This window comes from Urocitellus parryii, chromosome 9, assembly GCF_045843805.1.
Source record: "Urocitellus parryii isolate mUroPar1 chromosome 9, mUroPar1.hap1, whole genome shotgun sequence".
In the NCBI taxonomy this organism is placed as follows: Eukaryota; Metazoa; Chordata; class Mammalia; order Rodentia; family Sciuridae; genus Urocitellus; species Urocitellus parryii.
In genome coordinates this window covers 6,090,216-6,106,508 of record NC_135539.1, presented here as the reverse complement: position 1 = coordinate 6,106,508, position 16,293 = coordinate 6,090,216, and the positions used below count along the sequence as shown (strand labels likewise).

The following is a 16,293-nucleotide window of genomic DNA, read 5'->3' as shown; positions in this document are numbered from 1 at the left end:
TTGCAGTGCAGTGCTAAAACTACATTGTTGTTCAAATGAAACCTTTGGTTTAATTGTATAGCAATCAGAAGACACAGAAGCCAGGCACCATGGCACATGCAGGTAATCCTAGATGTGGGAGACTGAGGCAGGATGACTGAGAGTTGGAGGCTAGCCTGGGCGACTTAGTGAGACCCTGTCTCAAGTTAAACCTACCAGAGAGCTCAGGAGAGCTCTGGAGAAGCAGCAGCTTTGGTAAAGCATGCCTTCCGAGGCATCTCATTCAATTCCAGCTCTTTAAGGGTAGAAGTTCAAAGACAGCATCAAACACATATTTAGTCCAATTACAACTGAGCATCTCCAGTCTTTCAGTGACAAGCTGCTGAGCTAACACTAAGGATCATTAGCCAATCCGAACCATCTTTGAATCCAAGCAGTTTTACCAGCTTTTATTATAAACACCAGCACATTTTAAGTTCCCTCTTTTTGATCACAAATATAGGACTTTTTTCTTCTCTTCTTAAGTATACAGCATGAGACACAGCATCTGGGCTCTCCAGTTCTTACAGAAATTTCCTTAGGATTAGTATCCACAGCCCCACAACCTTAACATTGATTGCTCAGGACAGTTGCATAGGATGCAGACTCCAAAGAGGATGAGGTTGGTACATAAGTTTTAAATTCCAGGATAACCTGAAAAAGATAACCCCATTGCCCATTAAAAGGCTGCATGTCAGAGAGCACCACCTTCTGAGCAGGGGCTGGGAGTGGCTCCTCCAGGTCTCCATATCCGCTTTTTGTTTGTACACAGGGCTCAGGGCTTCCCCCTCTGGTGGAAAAGGAAATCTGAAGAGGACTTTGAATGTGCAAGGACCTAAGTAAGTTGAGCAAGATGGCAGATCTCCACAGGAGGGCATGCCATCACCATGGTGGGGGGTTGGTCAAGGGTGTTGGATGGGCGATTTTATCCTTACCTGATTAATTCACATCATTAAAACTTAAGATTGAAACCTGTATGCTATATCTACATTGCACTCTTCCAATTTCTTTGAAATCTTTAAATTGAGATTCCCAAGCCAAAAGTCAAGTATTTTGAAAATACTTCTGTGAACATAAGGGCCACAAAAGGGAACCTATCAGGGCCACAATTTGTAAATCCAACACCACAAACCCTGCTCTTCTCATCTAGACCACTCTTTGATGGATTCCTGGGGGAGAGGGTAGCAGACTAGGTGGTTAATTTTGGCTCCCCTGGGGTTGGTCCTCCTTTTGGATGAGATGTCATCCGAGAGCTCATGTCATCTGCTCAGTAAGGGCACAACTGGACCTCGGGGAAGGTGGGACCTGGGTGGCACCTGGCCTGTGTAAAGAAGGCTCTGCTGAGGCCAGAGACAGGCTGAAGGAGGTATCTGCCCTATGGAATTAAGATTTTAGAGGGGGGCAGGGAATGGGGTCAGGAACCACCCTGAGTCCCTTGAGCACCCTTTTCATCAATTCTGGGATTTGCAGATAAAAACAGGTGGCTACCTGAAGGGCAGGAAGTCCTCCCCACCACCAGGGTGACTGGCTCCAACAGAAGGCAGGACAGGGGAAGTGGGCTGGAAGCAAAGTGCTGTTTCAGACCCATTGGTGGACCTCAAGCACGAGTGAAATTCACCTGTGAGCATCAAAAGTTGAGGCTGAGGCTAGGCTGTTTTCTCAGTCTCTGGGAAGGAAGCCCCAGGAGGCTGTTGGCCTGGGATGTTTCCCAGCTACCCCCCACATCGCCACCATGAGCGCAGCCCCAGCCTCTCCGAGCGAACAATCAGAACCATGTCTTACAAAGAACAGACTCCAAAAATATATATAAATAAATAAAAACCTTAAACATTCTTACAGGGATCTTAAAGAACAGAATACATGTTAAAAACTTCAGTAATTTATATCAATTTTAAGCGATACTTTATATACAATGGGGGAAAAACACATGCATAGTCCAAATACAATGTTGAAAACAGCATTTTCATAACAAAAACCCCAACACCAAGTGTTAATACCATGTACATGAATTCAAGAAGGACCACCCTTTTTGTCTGTTGCACACAGTTTATTTAACAATATGATATAAGAAATGAGTTGGTACTTTACCATTCTATACAGTGATTGAATCTTCTTGAATTTTCTTATTTATAGTAATTATAGCGCTTGCATGATTTACACTAGAATTGCTTTTCCTCATTTCAAGTTTCACATAGAAGAAAGAAAAGAATGCTTCTTCTCTATTAACATTAGCATGGTCTAAGAGAGTGATCATCCCTATTTTTGTCTAAAACCAGTTTTATCAGAGAAACAAAGCAACAATTTCTACATCTGCAAGACAAGAGTTTGGCTTAGGCCAGCATGTATAGATAGATGTGTGTGGGTGTGTACGTGTGTGCACGCCGAGTCAACTCCTATCGTCCAGGGGTAATACTTGGAGACGCCCACAGAGTTCACTATAGAAAAAAAATCTTCCCGCAACGTCAGTTATCGGGATACATTATAAGATGCATTATTTCAGGAACCAGTTTCTGAATATTATTTTTCTTCTCACTTTTAAACATAAATGTTTAAAGTCTTGAAAATACAAATAAAAAATATGAATATAATGAACTTGCTTTTCCCATTAAAAAAAGGCATGAGTCACCAGCAATGACGACAAAAAGAATCCAAACAAGCCCCCCTCCCCCCAAAATAAAAAGAAAACAGAAAAAAAATGAAAAAAACAAAACAAAACAAACAAACAAAAAAAAACAAACCAAAAACAGAGAGAGAGAGAGAAAGCGAGAGCGAGAGAGACAGACCAGATATTTAAATCAACTGGTTTTTAACAAAAAAATATATTCTTTGTATTGTTTCTTTAAACATCAATCCACCCTTCCATGGCCTGGAAGTTGCAGTTCCATCTAGGAATAAAAAGAGCCCAGATGCCTGGATTTTCAGTACAAAAGGTCCAAGAACATGAAAGGGACAAAAAGTGATGCTCTCATAATGCTACAAACCCTCCACAAACTTTTCTAGCGTGTCTCCCGTGGTGTCACCAACCAGGGAAAGTTCGCTGGATAGTGCGCTCCTGTTGGGGGTGTTCAACTGGGGGAGCATTGCACTCTGTTCGGGGTTCCCCAGGTGTCCCTGATCCATGGAGCTGGCCATGGTGACTGCGAGTCCAGGGTGGGGGGAACCAGTCTGGGGTGAAACATGGTGTGGTGAAGGCTGGGGCTGTATCCGTGGTGACGGGCTGGAATGTGGAGGCTGGGACTGGGGTCGCGGAGACTGGACAGGGGCTGGAGACCGCACCTGGTTACTAAGGGATGTGGCGATCTGCTGGCCAGGGAGGTGCGAGGCCTGTGGCTGTCCTGAGAGCATGTGCTGCTGGGGGCTCATGGGGTTCGGTTGGCCTGGGGACCCAATCTGCTGCTTCATCTGTTGCTGCTGTAGAATCCGCTGCTGCAGGGCCTGCTGGATATTCGGGGTGCTGTCTGCCCCCAGCCCAGGCTGCCCCATCTGGCTGAGCTGTCCCATCTGAGCGGCCATCTGGCCCATGGAGCTACCCTGGATGGGGAGATGTTGCTGCATGCGCTGCTGCTGCATGGCTGGAGCGTAGCCTCCGGGTCCTTGTGGCTGCTGGAACTGGCCATGCCCAGTCATGCCCCCAGCCATGGTGGCATTGCCTTGCTGCTGCTGCTGCTGTTGCTGCTGCTGTTGCTGTTGCTGCTGCTGCTGCTGCTGCTGCTGTTGCTGCTGTTGTTGGAGCAACTGCCGCCTCAGCATCTCCCGGTACTGTGGATTCATACTTGCCATGTTGGGGTTGTGTCCTGGGTTCATGATATTCAGAGCCTGGCCCTGGGGGTTCAGGCCTCCCATTGCCTGCTGCTGTGGAGGCACACCAGGCCGTGGCACACCAGCTTGCATTGCGTTCAGGTTCTGCATGCCAGGCTGCTGGTGCATGCCGGGCTGGGGCTGCATGCCAGGCTGCGGCTGCATGCCAGGCTGATTGGCCACATACTTGGCTGTGCGCTGTTTGATGAAAGCTGCCATTAGCTGGGGGTTTGACTTGAGGATGTTCAGCACCTGTTGCTGCTGCTGAGGGGAGCTGGGAGACTTCAGGGTCCGCAGTAGGTCTTGCAAGGCGCTGGGAGAGATGCTCCTGGGTGGCTGCACACTGGGCATTCGAGGCCCAGCTACAGCTGCCTGAGCCTGCATGGACATCACAGGCCTGGGCATGCCTGGCATTGGTTGCTGCTGGGGGATGGGTGCCTGTTGCCACTGCCCAGGTGGCATGCTAGGCATGACAGGCCCACTGACCTGGTTGGGTCGGGGCACATTCAAGCCTACAGGGGCCATTTGGCTCCCTGGGGTTCCTATGCTTGTGCGCCCTGGGGGCATGCCATTGTTGATGTTCACTCGGTATAGGTGCTGCTGCTGTTGGGCCTCACGTTCAATCTGCCGGGCTGCTTCCACTGCTGCAGGTGGGGGCTGGGCTGGGGGTGGGGGGGCCTGTACTTGGTTGGTGGGCTTCCCAGCAGATACTGTTGAAGGGGGCTGAGTCCGGGCCACATTGGGGAAGCCAGCTGGTGACATGCTCACAGGTGAGGGCTGGGGCTGGGCAGGGGGCTGTGGTGTCTGGGGTGTGCTGGGCTGCTGTGTGGGGGTCCCAGGTGGTGCTGAGGTAGGAGAAGGCAAACTCTGCTGAGGCACATTGCGGGTGTTCATGGTGGCCATCCTCCGGCGCATGAGCTGGGCCTGCTGCAGGCGGTGCTGAATCTGCTGCTGGCGGAGCTTGTGTTTGATGTTGAGGCAGAAGGGCACGGGGCATTTGTTTTCTTGGCAGTGTTTGGCATGGTAGCAGCAAAGAGCAATGAGCTGCTTGCACACTGGGCAGCCTCCATTGGTCTTGCGCTTACAGCCCTTGGTGTGCTGCACGACCCTCTTCATCTTCTGGCAGGATGGCAGTGAGCAGTTGGCATTGCGGCACTGGCAAGCATGCACCAGGGACTGGATGCAGCGTTGGATGCTCAGACGCCGGGACTCCTGGGGGCTCTTGGACTGTGGCTCACCCTGGCTGCTGCCCTCATCATCCAGGCCCAGGCCCCACTTCACCATCTTGTGGGTGTGGCTCTTTGTGTTGTAGCAGTTGATGCAAAGATCATAGTCCTGCAGACAAGGAAAGGAAACAGGCTGGCATCAACACAGGGCCCACCATGACCAGACATTCTGGCTGTCCCCCCCCACGCTAGTGTCTGCATGAGGTTCCCAGGCAGTGGACACCTGTCCCCTTCCTGTCTTGCTTCCTCTGCTGTGGGAAAAACATCAGGTCCTGCTGCCTCCCTCCAACTCCCACACCCAAACTGTGAACCCTGCAACCATTTCTTCCACACTCCACCAGAGACCATGGGACCTCTTTCCCAGGAAGGCATGAGTGCCAAGTGGTCCTTCCCCAACACAGAAGCCCAAGTGACTGAAAACTGCATGCACCTGAAAACAGAGAATAAAGCACTAAATCTGAAGAATATAGCCCCAGGATGGGTGTGAAAACTGCTCACAGGAAGAATATGAAAGCCCCAGTATTAGGAAAGTAGAAAGAAGGCGAGAAGGTGGGAGGAGGTTGGTAAAGAGAGGCACTCAGAGGTGGGCAAAGGAGGGGCCAGGCATGCACATGGGTAACTCCAGCCCTGCCAAGGCAAGCTGCCCACATGGCAGTGACTGTGGACCATCCTGGGAGGAAATGCAGGTGGAAAGCATGGCATCAGTGACTCTTTAGAAAGGGAACCAGAGGGCCCAGCACAGTCTGACCTACCAGCCCACCAAGGGGCAACCAGTGAGCCTGTCCATGGAGTCCATTAGGGACATGAGAGGAGGGGCTCACGTTCCTGACCCAAGGTGCCCAACCTGCCAGGAGGGCAGAGGACATCCCTGATCTCTTAGCAAGACTAGAGCTGGAGTCACAAGGAGGCAAAGAGATCTGAATTACCATAGGACCAAAGTACCCCACTGCTCCTTCCAAGCCTGCCCAACCAAAACCATAGGCTGCCCTGGAGGTACTGCAGCTGTACTAGACATAGAGTAGGAGCCAGTGAAACACAGGGAAGAAGACAGCAAAGCCTTTGTGTCCTGATGGGCTCCTTGTGCTGGAAGGGTCAGCAGAAACACAGCTGGGCAAAGATACCAACAGTGATCTGTGTGTGCTCAGTTGGAACTCTATGCTAGCTGCTGGAGAAGGGAAGGAAGTGGTGGGGCCTACCTCACACACAGTACAGTGCCAGCGGGTCTCCACATGGTGTTTGCACTCATTGCAGGTATAGACAAAGCGGTCCTGGCCCTGGGTATGCAGCTCCACCAGCATGCACAGTGTGGACCACTTGGAGCGGCGCAAGGAGGAGAACTCCCAGTGCTTGTCTCTGGCCAAGGTGAGGAAGGCATCACGTCCATCCATGAGGTCGCAGCTGAGCAGGGGGTCAGGGTCCACGATGGGGGGCAGGGTGTTGATGACAGGCCCAGCATGTAGGTGAATCACAAAGAAGACCTGCAGAGAGGAGCTGCATTAGCCTCCCCTCCACCTGCAGAAGAGGCAGGCAGCAGAGCCCAATGCCTGCTTAAGGGCCCTAGCTTCATGGGATGGAACAGAATTGGTGACAAGTACCAACTAGCCAGTTCTGCTCTCTCTGAGTAGCCCTCCTCCCTTCCACTGTAGACCTACACAGGGTACCTGGAGATAGCCGGCCTTGAGCCCTCTCCATCTCCTGGCTAGAGGCAGAGCTGCTGCTTCATCTGGTCCCTGAGCATCACCAATACCACACCCACAGCCTGTGCCACTACCTCATCTTTTTTTTTTAGTTATAGATGGACAGAATGCCTTTATTTTATTTATTTTTATGTGGTGCTAAGGATAGAACCCAGTGCCTCACACATGCCAGGCAAGCGCTCTGCCCCTGAGCTACAGCCCCAGCCCTGTGCCGCTACCTCTTTGTGCTTCTCCATGGTAGCATAGAGCTTCTGGGACAGGTCGTTGGACACATTGGGCATGCTGGGCTTCTTCTTGTTGGCGCGGCTAATGCTACTTTTGTTCTTGTTCGTCTTCTTGTTGTTCTTTTTCTTGGCATTCTTGCTGTCACCCTGACTGCCCTGCAACCACAGGCAAAGTTGTCAGACCAGCTTCCTCTCCCACACTTGGTACTAACACCCAACTCTCAGGCCATAGGGCTCCAGGAAACCCAGCCTAAGGAGGGAATGCTGGGCAGAACAAGTCTTCAGAGAGAAAGGTGGTGAGGATGGAAGCAGAACCTGTACTCAGCCAGGCCTGGCCATGTCACATGTAGTGCCACGTCACCTCTCAAGGGAGAGTGGACCGGGAAAGCTAGTCCAAGATCTAACAAAGGAGGAGGGAGCATTTCCCACTGCTCCATTGGACACTAAATTGCTATACCCCAGCTTGCACTCCCCAGTCTTTTCTGTGCCTGCAAAAGGGCTCTGAACAGTCAAAGCAGGTAAGTCTTCAACAGAAGGGTGTGAAGAAGGGAAAAAAGCCATGTTGGAAGGAGCAGGAACTCTCATGAATCTCCTCCAAGTCCCATTTAAGGCCCACATGCTCTATCACTGAGCTTCATCCCCAGCCCAGAACCTTCATTTTTTAATTAGTGAGGCCTCAGGGCCTCACTAATTTGCCAAGGCTGGCCTTAAACCTGCAAGGCTATTTTTGAACTTTGATCCTCCTATCTCAGCCTCAGAAGTTCCTGGGATTTCAGGTGTGCACCATTGCACCCAGCTTCAGAACTTATTTTAAGAGCAAAACAGCATTCCACCCTAAGTGTTAGTCATAAATAAAATTATGGACATCCTCAGGATGTCCCTGAGGAAGGCAAATCCTTGCCATCATGTTTAAACTCCACATAAAGAGAACAACAAGTCCATGCTTCAGCACCTGTGGCACCTTGCCCTCCAACCAGGTGTGCGTCCCTGGTACATGGCCAGGGATGGCCCAGGGATAAGCCCCTCTCTACCTCCACGCTCTGAACAACTTTGCTGCCATCAAACCAGATGCTTCCCTGGCTGGGATAAAGCTTGGCCTGCGATATTCCCCAGAGTCTACCAACTATGGCAACAAGGCTCTCCTGCAGGAACTCAGCAGTCAGGGCTCTGATTCTAACCAGGCACCATAACCTCCCAAAGTTGGCCCCAAACCAGATCACCTGGTTTCTCCTGCACTGAACTTTGAAACCTGCCAGACTTTCCAAAGTCAGGCCAAGTATAGACTTCACCCTAAGGTGAAGGGACTTCTAAGAACCGAGTCACCAAACCCTGATGTGGACCAGCCATGCTCCAGAGAAAGGCCAGCCTCTGTCAGTCTAGTGTCAGGAGGTCAGAAAATGACAAGAGTCCTAGAGCTCTTGTTGGGAACCACCAGGACAAAAGCCTGTGTGTCTCTTGGTCAACACTCTATTCTGTAGAGACTGAGGGCTGGCAGGCCAACAGCATAACCAAGTTGCACATGGCCTATCACAAAGCAACCACGCAACTAAACACAGTACATTTCCTTCACTGTCTAGAAAGCTCTTCCTCTGCATCTTGCGTGGTGGGGGTCTGAGCTCCCATGTCACCTGTGTGACAGCACCCAAGACCTCCTACCCTAGCCCCTGTACTTTCACTGCTTCTCAGAGCTCTCTCACCACTGCAGCAGGAGCCACGCTGGGTTCAGAAGGATAATTATCAGTGAACAGGCTGAGCACAGGAAGGCAAAGGAAGAGCTGCCACAAAATGCAGGAACAAGGTTCTCCTGGTTAAGTAACTTCTGTGTACCTCTGCCTGCCTTCCTAGCTCCCCAACAGGACACCTTCCCTTCTCCTCTCTGGATCTAACTCCCATGTTCCATCCCTGCTCCCGGAGCATCCTTTGTGTAAAGACCCCGGGCAGATCCCCTACCATAGGTGGTGACATCCTGAGCCCTTGAGTCGAAGACACCATCACAGAAATAACACAATTGCAAATATGTGCTTCCTGGCCTGCTACTTAGCATGCCTGGGGCCTGCTAGGGCTGGGGTCTTGGGGAGGGCCTGCACCTCGGGGGTCTCGCTAGCTGCCGTGCTCTCCTCTTTCTTCCTCTCTTCTTCTTCTTGTTCTAGTTCCTTAATGCTCTCTTCCAACACATTGGGCCAAAAATCTCCTTCAAAATAGGGCAACTCCTTGGCACTTGTGAGCCTGTCTTCGGTTGCTTGTTTGAAGATGTCCTGGGAGAAAGCAAAGCACAGCAGTGAGAGGACAGCCCTTAGGCCCCTGGGAACCAGGCACACTAGCCACTGATAGGAGCGGACTGCACTGCTGAGATCTACTATAGACACCTCTGCATTTTCTTTCTATACTGCCAAGTTTTTGTTTTCAATCTTTTTACATGTGTCTGTGGTGGTGGGGATTGAACCCTACTCACTACCACTGAGCTAAATCCTCAGTCCATCTTATTTTGAGACAGGGTCTCACTAAGTTGCCAAGGCTGGCCCTTAAATGTGTGATTCTTTGGCCTTAGTTTCCAACAAGTGTGAGTCACTGTATCTGACTTTGTTTTCTAATTTTAATTTACTTTTTTGTGGTACTGGGGATGAAACCCAGGGCCTTGCACACGCTAGGCAAGTGCTCTACCACAGTAGTATATCTCCGGCCCCCTTTTCTTTCTTTTTTTTTTAAATATTTATTTTTTAGTTTTAGGTGGACACAATATCTTGATTTTACATTTATGTGATGCTGAGGATCGAACCCAGTGCCCCATGGATGGTAGGCGAGCGCTCTACCACTGAGCCACAACCCCAGCCCCTCCCATTTTCTTTTTAAAAATTTTTTCTTCTGTTTATTTTCAGTTTCATGGCCCCATTTTCTAATATTTTTATGTGAACACAATTATAATGCACATAAGCACAAGAGGAAAACACAAAAATGAATTTCAATCAGCTATGAAAAGCACAAAACCACTGGTATCTACCTTATAGTCATGAATGATCCGCTCTGCAAATGCCTTGTCCAGCATCTTCTTATACCACTCCTGCAGTCGTTTTGGTTTGGGGATTTTTTGATCAGGGGGGTGGCAATGGAAGATGTAGTCATCTCCTTCACTTGGGGGACAGGCCCAGATGTGTCCTGTTACATACCTGCAGGACACAAGCATCAGTGTAATAGGCCCTACCTTCAAGGAGTCATAGCTAAGGATCAGGAGCCAAAACAAGGAAAGAAATAATTACAAAGGAAGAAGAAAATAAAGAAATTACCATAATGCTTATGGTGGAACCTGTGAGAGACCTAGGTTCCAAGCCAATGTGCTGGGGGTGGGGTGGGTGGTGGGTTATCACTTGTGAATTTAAGCCTGGATGTGGCCCTGAAACACTTTGCTCTCAGAGATGCTCACAGGAAGAGGGCCAGTCATGGCCCTGATCACCTCATCACAGAGCCTCGAAGCGAGTCAAGGCACAGCAAAGGAGTACATCACGTGTGTGCTGTGCTTTCTACTTATGTCCTCAGCGCACCAGAAAGGCAGCTCAGTTGAGTATTTCTAAGGGGTTACGGTCAAATCACATTCATTCTAAGACATTTTTTTTTTTAAAGTTGTAGATGGATACATTTTATTTATATTATTTTTATATGGTGCTGAGGATTGAACCCAGTGCCTCACACTTGCTAGGCAAGCACTCTACACTGAGCCACAACCCCAGCCCCTGTTTAAGACATTTTGATCATCTAGATAGCTCTAACCTTTTCAAGTTTGGGGAAGGAATGTGATAGATCTGTAATGTAAAAGTCAAAGTACTGCAGAAAGAAGTCAGACATAAGGGACACTGTACTGTAGGGTACCATTCCTATGCGATATCCAGAAAACACAAATTTACAGAGATAGGAAGTAGATTAGTGGTTGCCTAGGGCAGAGGTGGGACAGGGATTAACAGCAAAGGGGCACAGGGATCTCTTGGAGGGGATGGAAACATTCTAAAACTGATTTATGATGGTGGCTGCAATATTCAGTAAAGTCACCCAAAGCCAATAACTTGTAAACATGAAATAAGCAGATTTTTGTGATATATAATCATGCCTCGATTAAGGGGAAAGAGAATGAAAAGCAAGAGAAAGCAGGCAAAGAGCTTAAATTGTCTCCTCTTGAAGCCAGACATACATGCTTCCAAAAGCACTTTAAAGGAGGCTTGGAAGACTTCTGAATTGTAATATTAGAAATAAACACACACACACACACACACACACACACACACAAATTTAGGTGAAAAAACTCATTATTTCACAAGCTAAACATGCAGGAAAAAACAAAAAGTTTTTATTGGTTCTGAATAATTTAATCCTTACCCCAATTTCTTCACATATTCTAGGTATCCAATAAGGATCTCGTGGTAAACAGCTGTCCGGAGGCATCGCGGCCGGAAGAAATGAATACTGTCCAGATAAGATATGTAAACACGCCTGCAGGGGTACATTTTAAATTCAGGATCGCAAAGAAACACCAGCATCCAAAAACATTTTCATAAAGGCTTTGTTTTGTTTTGATTTGCAGTACTGGGAATTCATCAGGGCCTTGTGTATGCTAGGCAAACACCCTACCACTGAGCTATATCCCTAACTCTTTTTAAAAAAATTGAGACTAGTCTAATGCCCATGCTGGCCTCTAACTTTGAGATCCTCCAGAGTTAACGGGATTATAGGTGCACATAACTACTCTTGGTGATGCTATTTTGACAGAATGGGATAAAATCCCTACCATAGACCCTGTTGCCAACCAAGGAAACAGTTATCATTTTCTGCTGCCAACAGAAAGGATGGCATCCCTACCCAGGCAGAGCCAAGGAAGAACTAAGGCAAACTTGGGAGACAACTTGCAGGTCCCTCTCACCAACATTCTTTTTTTTTTTTTTTTTTTTAATTTTTTTATTTTTTCAATATTTATTTTTTCAGTTCTCAGCGGACACAACATCTTTTGTTTGTATGTGGTACTGAGGATTGAACCCGGGCTGCACGCATGCCAGGTGAGTGCGCTACCGCTTGAGCCACATCCCAGCCCTCACCTACATTCTTGACTAAACCTGTACCAACTTCACTTGAACAGGTATATCCAGGTGCCCCCATGTCCGGGTAGGATGGAGAAGACAGTAAGACAAAGGCCCATGTGCACTCACAACCCAGACACGTGCCATGGTCATCAAGACCCTTTGATTCCCACTAGTTTAGAGAAAAACAAAACTAACTGGTTTGGTTAGTTAACTGTGGCTTATTTAAATCTAGTACTGAAGAACACATGCTCTCTAAGGAACCTGAGCTTGGTCTGTGTGCATACAACATACGAGAGCAATGCACTTCTTTTTTTTTTTTTTTTTTTTTTTTAAAGAGAGAGTGAGAGAGGAGAGAGAGAGAGAGAATTTTTAATATTTATTTTTTAGTTCTCGGCGGACACAACACCCCCGTTGGTATGTGGTGCTGAGGATCGAACTCCCGGCCACACGCATGCCAGGCAAGCGCGCCACTGCTTGAGCCACATCCCCAGCCCCAGCAATGCACTTCTTTAGAAAGGAGATGGAAGGCTACCTTGTGTTTGGCGGGGGACAATCAGAGCCGTACTCCTGGACGTGCATTCCAAAAAAGCACACATCCACTCCATCGATCTCCTCGAAAGCAAAGAGTGCTTTGGTTCGATAGGGGAAAGACTCAGACATTTCTCCAGAATCCACAAACCTAGAAAGAAAGCCAGACCTGGTGTTTAAAGACATTCTTGTCTACGAGGCGCTGCTGATCTAACCTGGTCAGGAAAGTGAAGGTCCAACCACCTCTGGGACTGGTCAGAGAACCCTCCTGACCTGACCACCTCAGGGCTGTAAGCCAGTTCTTCCTGACCCTGCTTCCTGGACCAGGAAACCACTTCCATGGAGGGAAGCCTGGCCAAGCAGATGTGAGGACTGCTTCAGCAGGGTTTAGGAAGTGAGCACACAAACCTTGACTTCATCCCAGGTTTGACCTCCACAGTCTTGTCCGAGCTGGCCACTACTCTGACAAAAACCTCCCCAGCTTCAGGGTGATTCTGGCGCCGCAAAAACTTGTTCACTCGGTCTTCTAAGTGGTTTCCCAATCTTGTGGTCTGCAGTCCTAGAAGCCCAGAAGGAGCAGGTAAAAGGATCAGAGAGCAGCTGAGACCACAGAATCCGCTTCTCCCAGTACCACCTGAGGCTCTCCAGGGTTAACATCTTATTTGAGATATGTGTGCTTATGAGGGAAAGTAGACTGTGAAGTCTTAGGGTGTTTACCAGCCCAGATGTTTGTTTCCATTCTTTTCTAAAAGGCAAAGAATCATAGACACAGCCTGAATCTGTCGAGGACTGTGAGGAGAGGATGGAGAGAGCCAGACCTGAGAAGGAGTGAGGCTACATCCTCCTTGTCTCCTATCCCAGGTGCTGGGAGGCTACAGCTTGCATGACAAGCCCTGCTTTGACGTTGTGTGGAAGGCCAGCTTCAAACTTGTCTCCCATGGATGTCAACAACAGGCTGCTTCCTGCCCCAGAATCAAACTTGAAGAATTCTTAACAGCAAATGGGAACACAGCACACTTTCCGGATAGGAATGGTGTAAGTATGTTCAGTAACTAAGCCTCCCAGCTCTATTACAGCCCAGCTCACTGCAGTCTAAACAGGACACCAACATTCTGGGGCCCACTAGTCAAGCGTCAGTCAAGAAATTGTTTTATGAGCGCTCCGATTACTTAGAGGGAGGCAGGATGGGCACCAGGTCAGGACCCACTCTGGTCCCAGCCTACAATCTCCATGAGGAAGCCTGGCTTCTCTCCTTCCCTCTCCACACCAGGGACACCCCTCATGTGGCCACTGTGATAGGAACAACCAGAGGTAAAACAGCAGTCAACGCAGTCAACACAGGGGAACTGGTCAAGAATAGACAGAATAGGACCAGAAAGTGAAACATTCATGGTGATTACTTATAGGTGATGAATTTTTTAAAAAGTTTTTATTAGTTGTAGTTGGACACAACACCTTTATTTTATTGTATTTATTTATTTTTATGTGGTGCTGAGGATCAAACCCAGTGCCTTACACATGCTAGGGGAGCACTGTACTGCTGAGTCACAACCCCAGCCCCAGGTGATGAATTTTTTTGTTTTGTCCTGTCCATGAGTGCTGCGGATTGAAGCCAGGGCCTCATGCATACTAAGTGTGTACTCTACTACTGAGCCAAGCCCCTGAATGATGAAATTTTAAAGCTTTCTTCTTTACTGACTTTTCAATATTTTCTGCATTAGTGAGAAATGTAAAAAGTAAAACCTATTTGGGATCTTAGAAGGTTTCTTGCTAAGAACAAGAAATACCTGGAAAATTTAGACTATTTCATTTTTTTCTAAAATAAGCCTATCAATAATGGTGCTTTTTGGGTATGTAAGATATATAAATTAAAAAAAAAAAAAAAAAAAAAAAAGCTCGGGGTGGTGGCACACAACTGCAATCCCAGCAGCTTGGGAGGCTGAGGCAGGAGGAGTACAGGTTCAAAGCCAGCCTCAGCAATTTAGCAAGCTGTAAGCAATCTAGTGAGACCTTGTCTCAAAAAATAAAAAGGGCTGGAGGGCTGGGGATATGGCTCAGTGCTCCTGGGTTCAGTCCCTTGTACTGAAGGGAAAAAAAAAAAAAAAAACCATGGAACAAGAGCTGGGGTTGTAGCTCAGTGGTAGAGCACTTGCCTGGCATGCATGAGGCCCTGGGTTCGATCCTCAACATCACATTAAATAAAGAAAGAAAGAAAAAAAAAAACATGGGACAATAAAAATGTATACAGTTATAAAAATGAGGATAAATGGCTTGAAGGTCTATTTTATTCTTTGATGAACTTCTACACTTCACATGGGCTATGAGAGCTTGAGACCCTGTACTTGGCATCCCCTAGTGGTTGAGAACCATCTGATAGGTTGAGATGTGAGTACAAAGGAACTCAAGAGCCAACTGCCCATACCTGCTGAAGCCCTTGAAGGAAACCCACAAATTCTCACACTGCTGCTGAGCAAGATATGTCTCTCATGAGGCAGACTCCAGGTCAGACCCACAGCAGCCCTTTCCCAGGAACGAGGACTCAGAATAGCTCTAAGCTTCTGGAGGAAGATCTGCCAACAAATCTCTCAGAATTTACAAAGTTTATTGTCTAAGCTTCCTTAAAACACAGACTGATCATAAATGCTAGCATTCATGTATGGATCAAGCCAAATGACAACTGAGCTCTAAAACCAATGTGTTGAGAAGCACCAAAAGAAGACTAGAGGAATTCATATAAGCTCTACTCCATACCACCCTGGAGAAAAGTCTCCCATAAACTTACGCTTAGCACTGAATTTGTTTTCTTTCCGAGGTCTGCCAGTTTTCTTCAAGCAGTTGTCACACACAAAGCTGCAAAACAAATAATGGTGTCATCAGATCACATTCCACAGTACCTGTTGCTGGACCAAAGAAACGAAGCATCAAAATACACTGATGGGGGTTGGGGTTGTGGCTCAGCGGTAGAGTGCTCGCCTCACATGTGTGAGACCCGGGTTCAATCCTCAGCACCACATAAAAATAAACAAAACAAAACAAAACAAAAAAACATTGTTGGTGTTTTAAATTCTGTGATTGTAAAAGATGGAAGAAACAGAAGGCGCTGATTCTACAACTTTTAAAGCAGGAAAACACTTAGGTTTAGAACCAACTGCCATCTCCCTTAGTGAACTCTTGCTGATAACAATGAACACAACAGTCACTAAGCTGCCTTCCCACCAGCTCCATGCAGAACTGCCCTCCCTTCCCCAGATCATAGGAAATACTCACCCTGAAGGCCAAATGATGTCATAGTGCAGGACACAAATCTGATGCATCTTGCGGCCACACTCCTTACAATCAACGAAACTGGGAGACAAAGAAACAACATAGTCACACCAAGCCACACAGCAATCGTCTTGGGCATGACCCTATGTGTGCACCCACACCCTCCCTAGGTCACTTTGAACACCCAACATTGGTGCATCTGTCAACTGATCCAGCTGTATTTTACATTCTATGTGATATTTTCTACAGGAAGAAACAGATTGTGTCCCTTTCTTTGTACAGTGTTTAATTCCTTTTCTCCTAGTCTCCCTTTGCAACCAGAAATAAAATATTACTTTTAAAAGTTACTATGATAAAGGCAAATTTCACAGGCCAGGCATTCTGACATTAATATGCATTTTCAAGATTGACACCTTTTCTAGGTAATTTCACAATATTTAAGCTGATACAGGAAATAGAGAACAATATTTTCAGTGTT

General features: G+C 47.7%; 1 protein-coding gene across 3 annotated transcripts in view; it reads right to left on the bottom strand.

The window, feature by feature from the left end:
• Positions 1–413: 413 nt before the first annotated feature.
• The window catches only part of Crebbp (CREB binding lysine acetyltransferase), a 133,071-nt gene continuing 117,191 nt past the window's right edge, over positions 414–16,293 (bottom strand). For all 3 annotated transcript variants that reach the window (XM_026385651.2, XM_077802982.1, XM_026385650.2), the window contains 10 exons: positions 15,819–15,896; positions 15,334–15,401; positions 12,960–13,110; positions 12,556–12,702; positions 11,326–11,439; positions 9,962–10,127; positions 9,051–9,218; positions 6,958–7,119; positions 6,239–6,520; positions 414–5,151 (listed from right to left, as the gene is read on the bottom strand). In XM_026385651.2, coding sequence (XP_026241436.2) covers positions 2,992–5,151; positions 6,239–6,520; positions 6,958–7,119; positions 9,051–9,218; positions 9,962–10,127; positions 11,326–11,439; positions 12,556–12,702; positions 12,960–13,110; positions 15,334–15,401; positions 15,819–15,896 — 3,496 coding nt within the window. In that variant the 3' untranslated portion in view covers positions 414–2,991. The remainder of the gene's footprint in view (positions 5,152–6,238; positions 6,521–6,957; positions 7,120–9,050; positions 9,219–9,961; positions 10,128–11,325; positions 11,440–12,555; positions 12,703–12,959; positions 13,111–15,333; positions 15,402–15,818; positions 15,897–16,293) is intronic.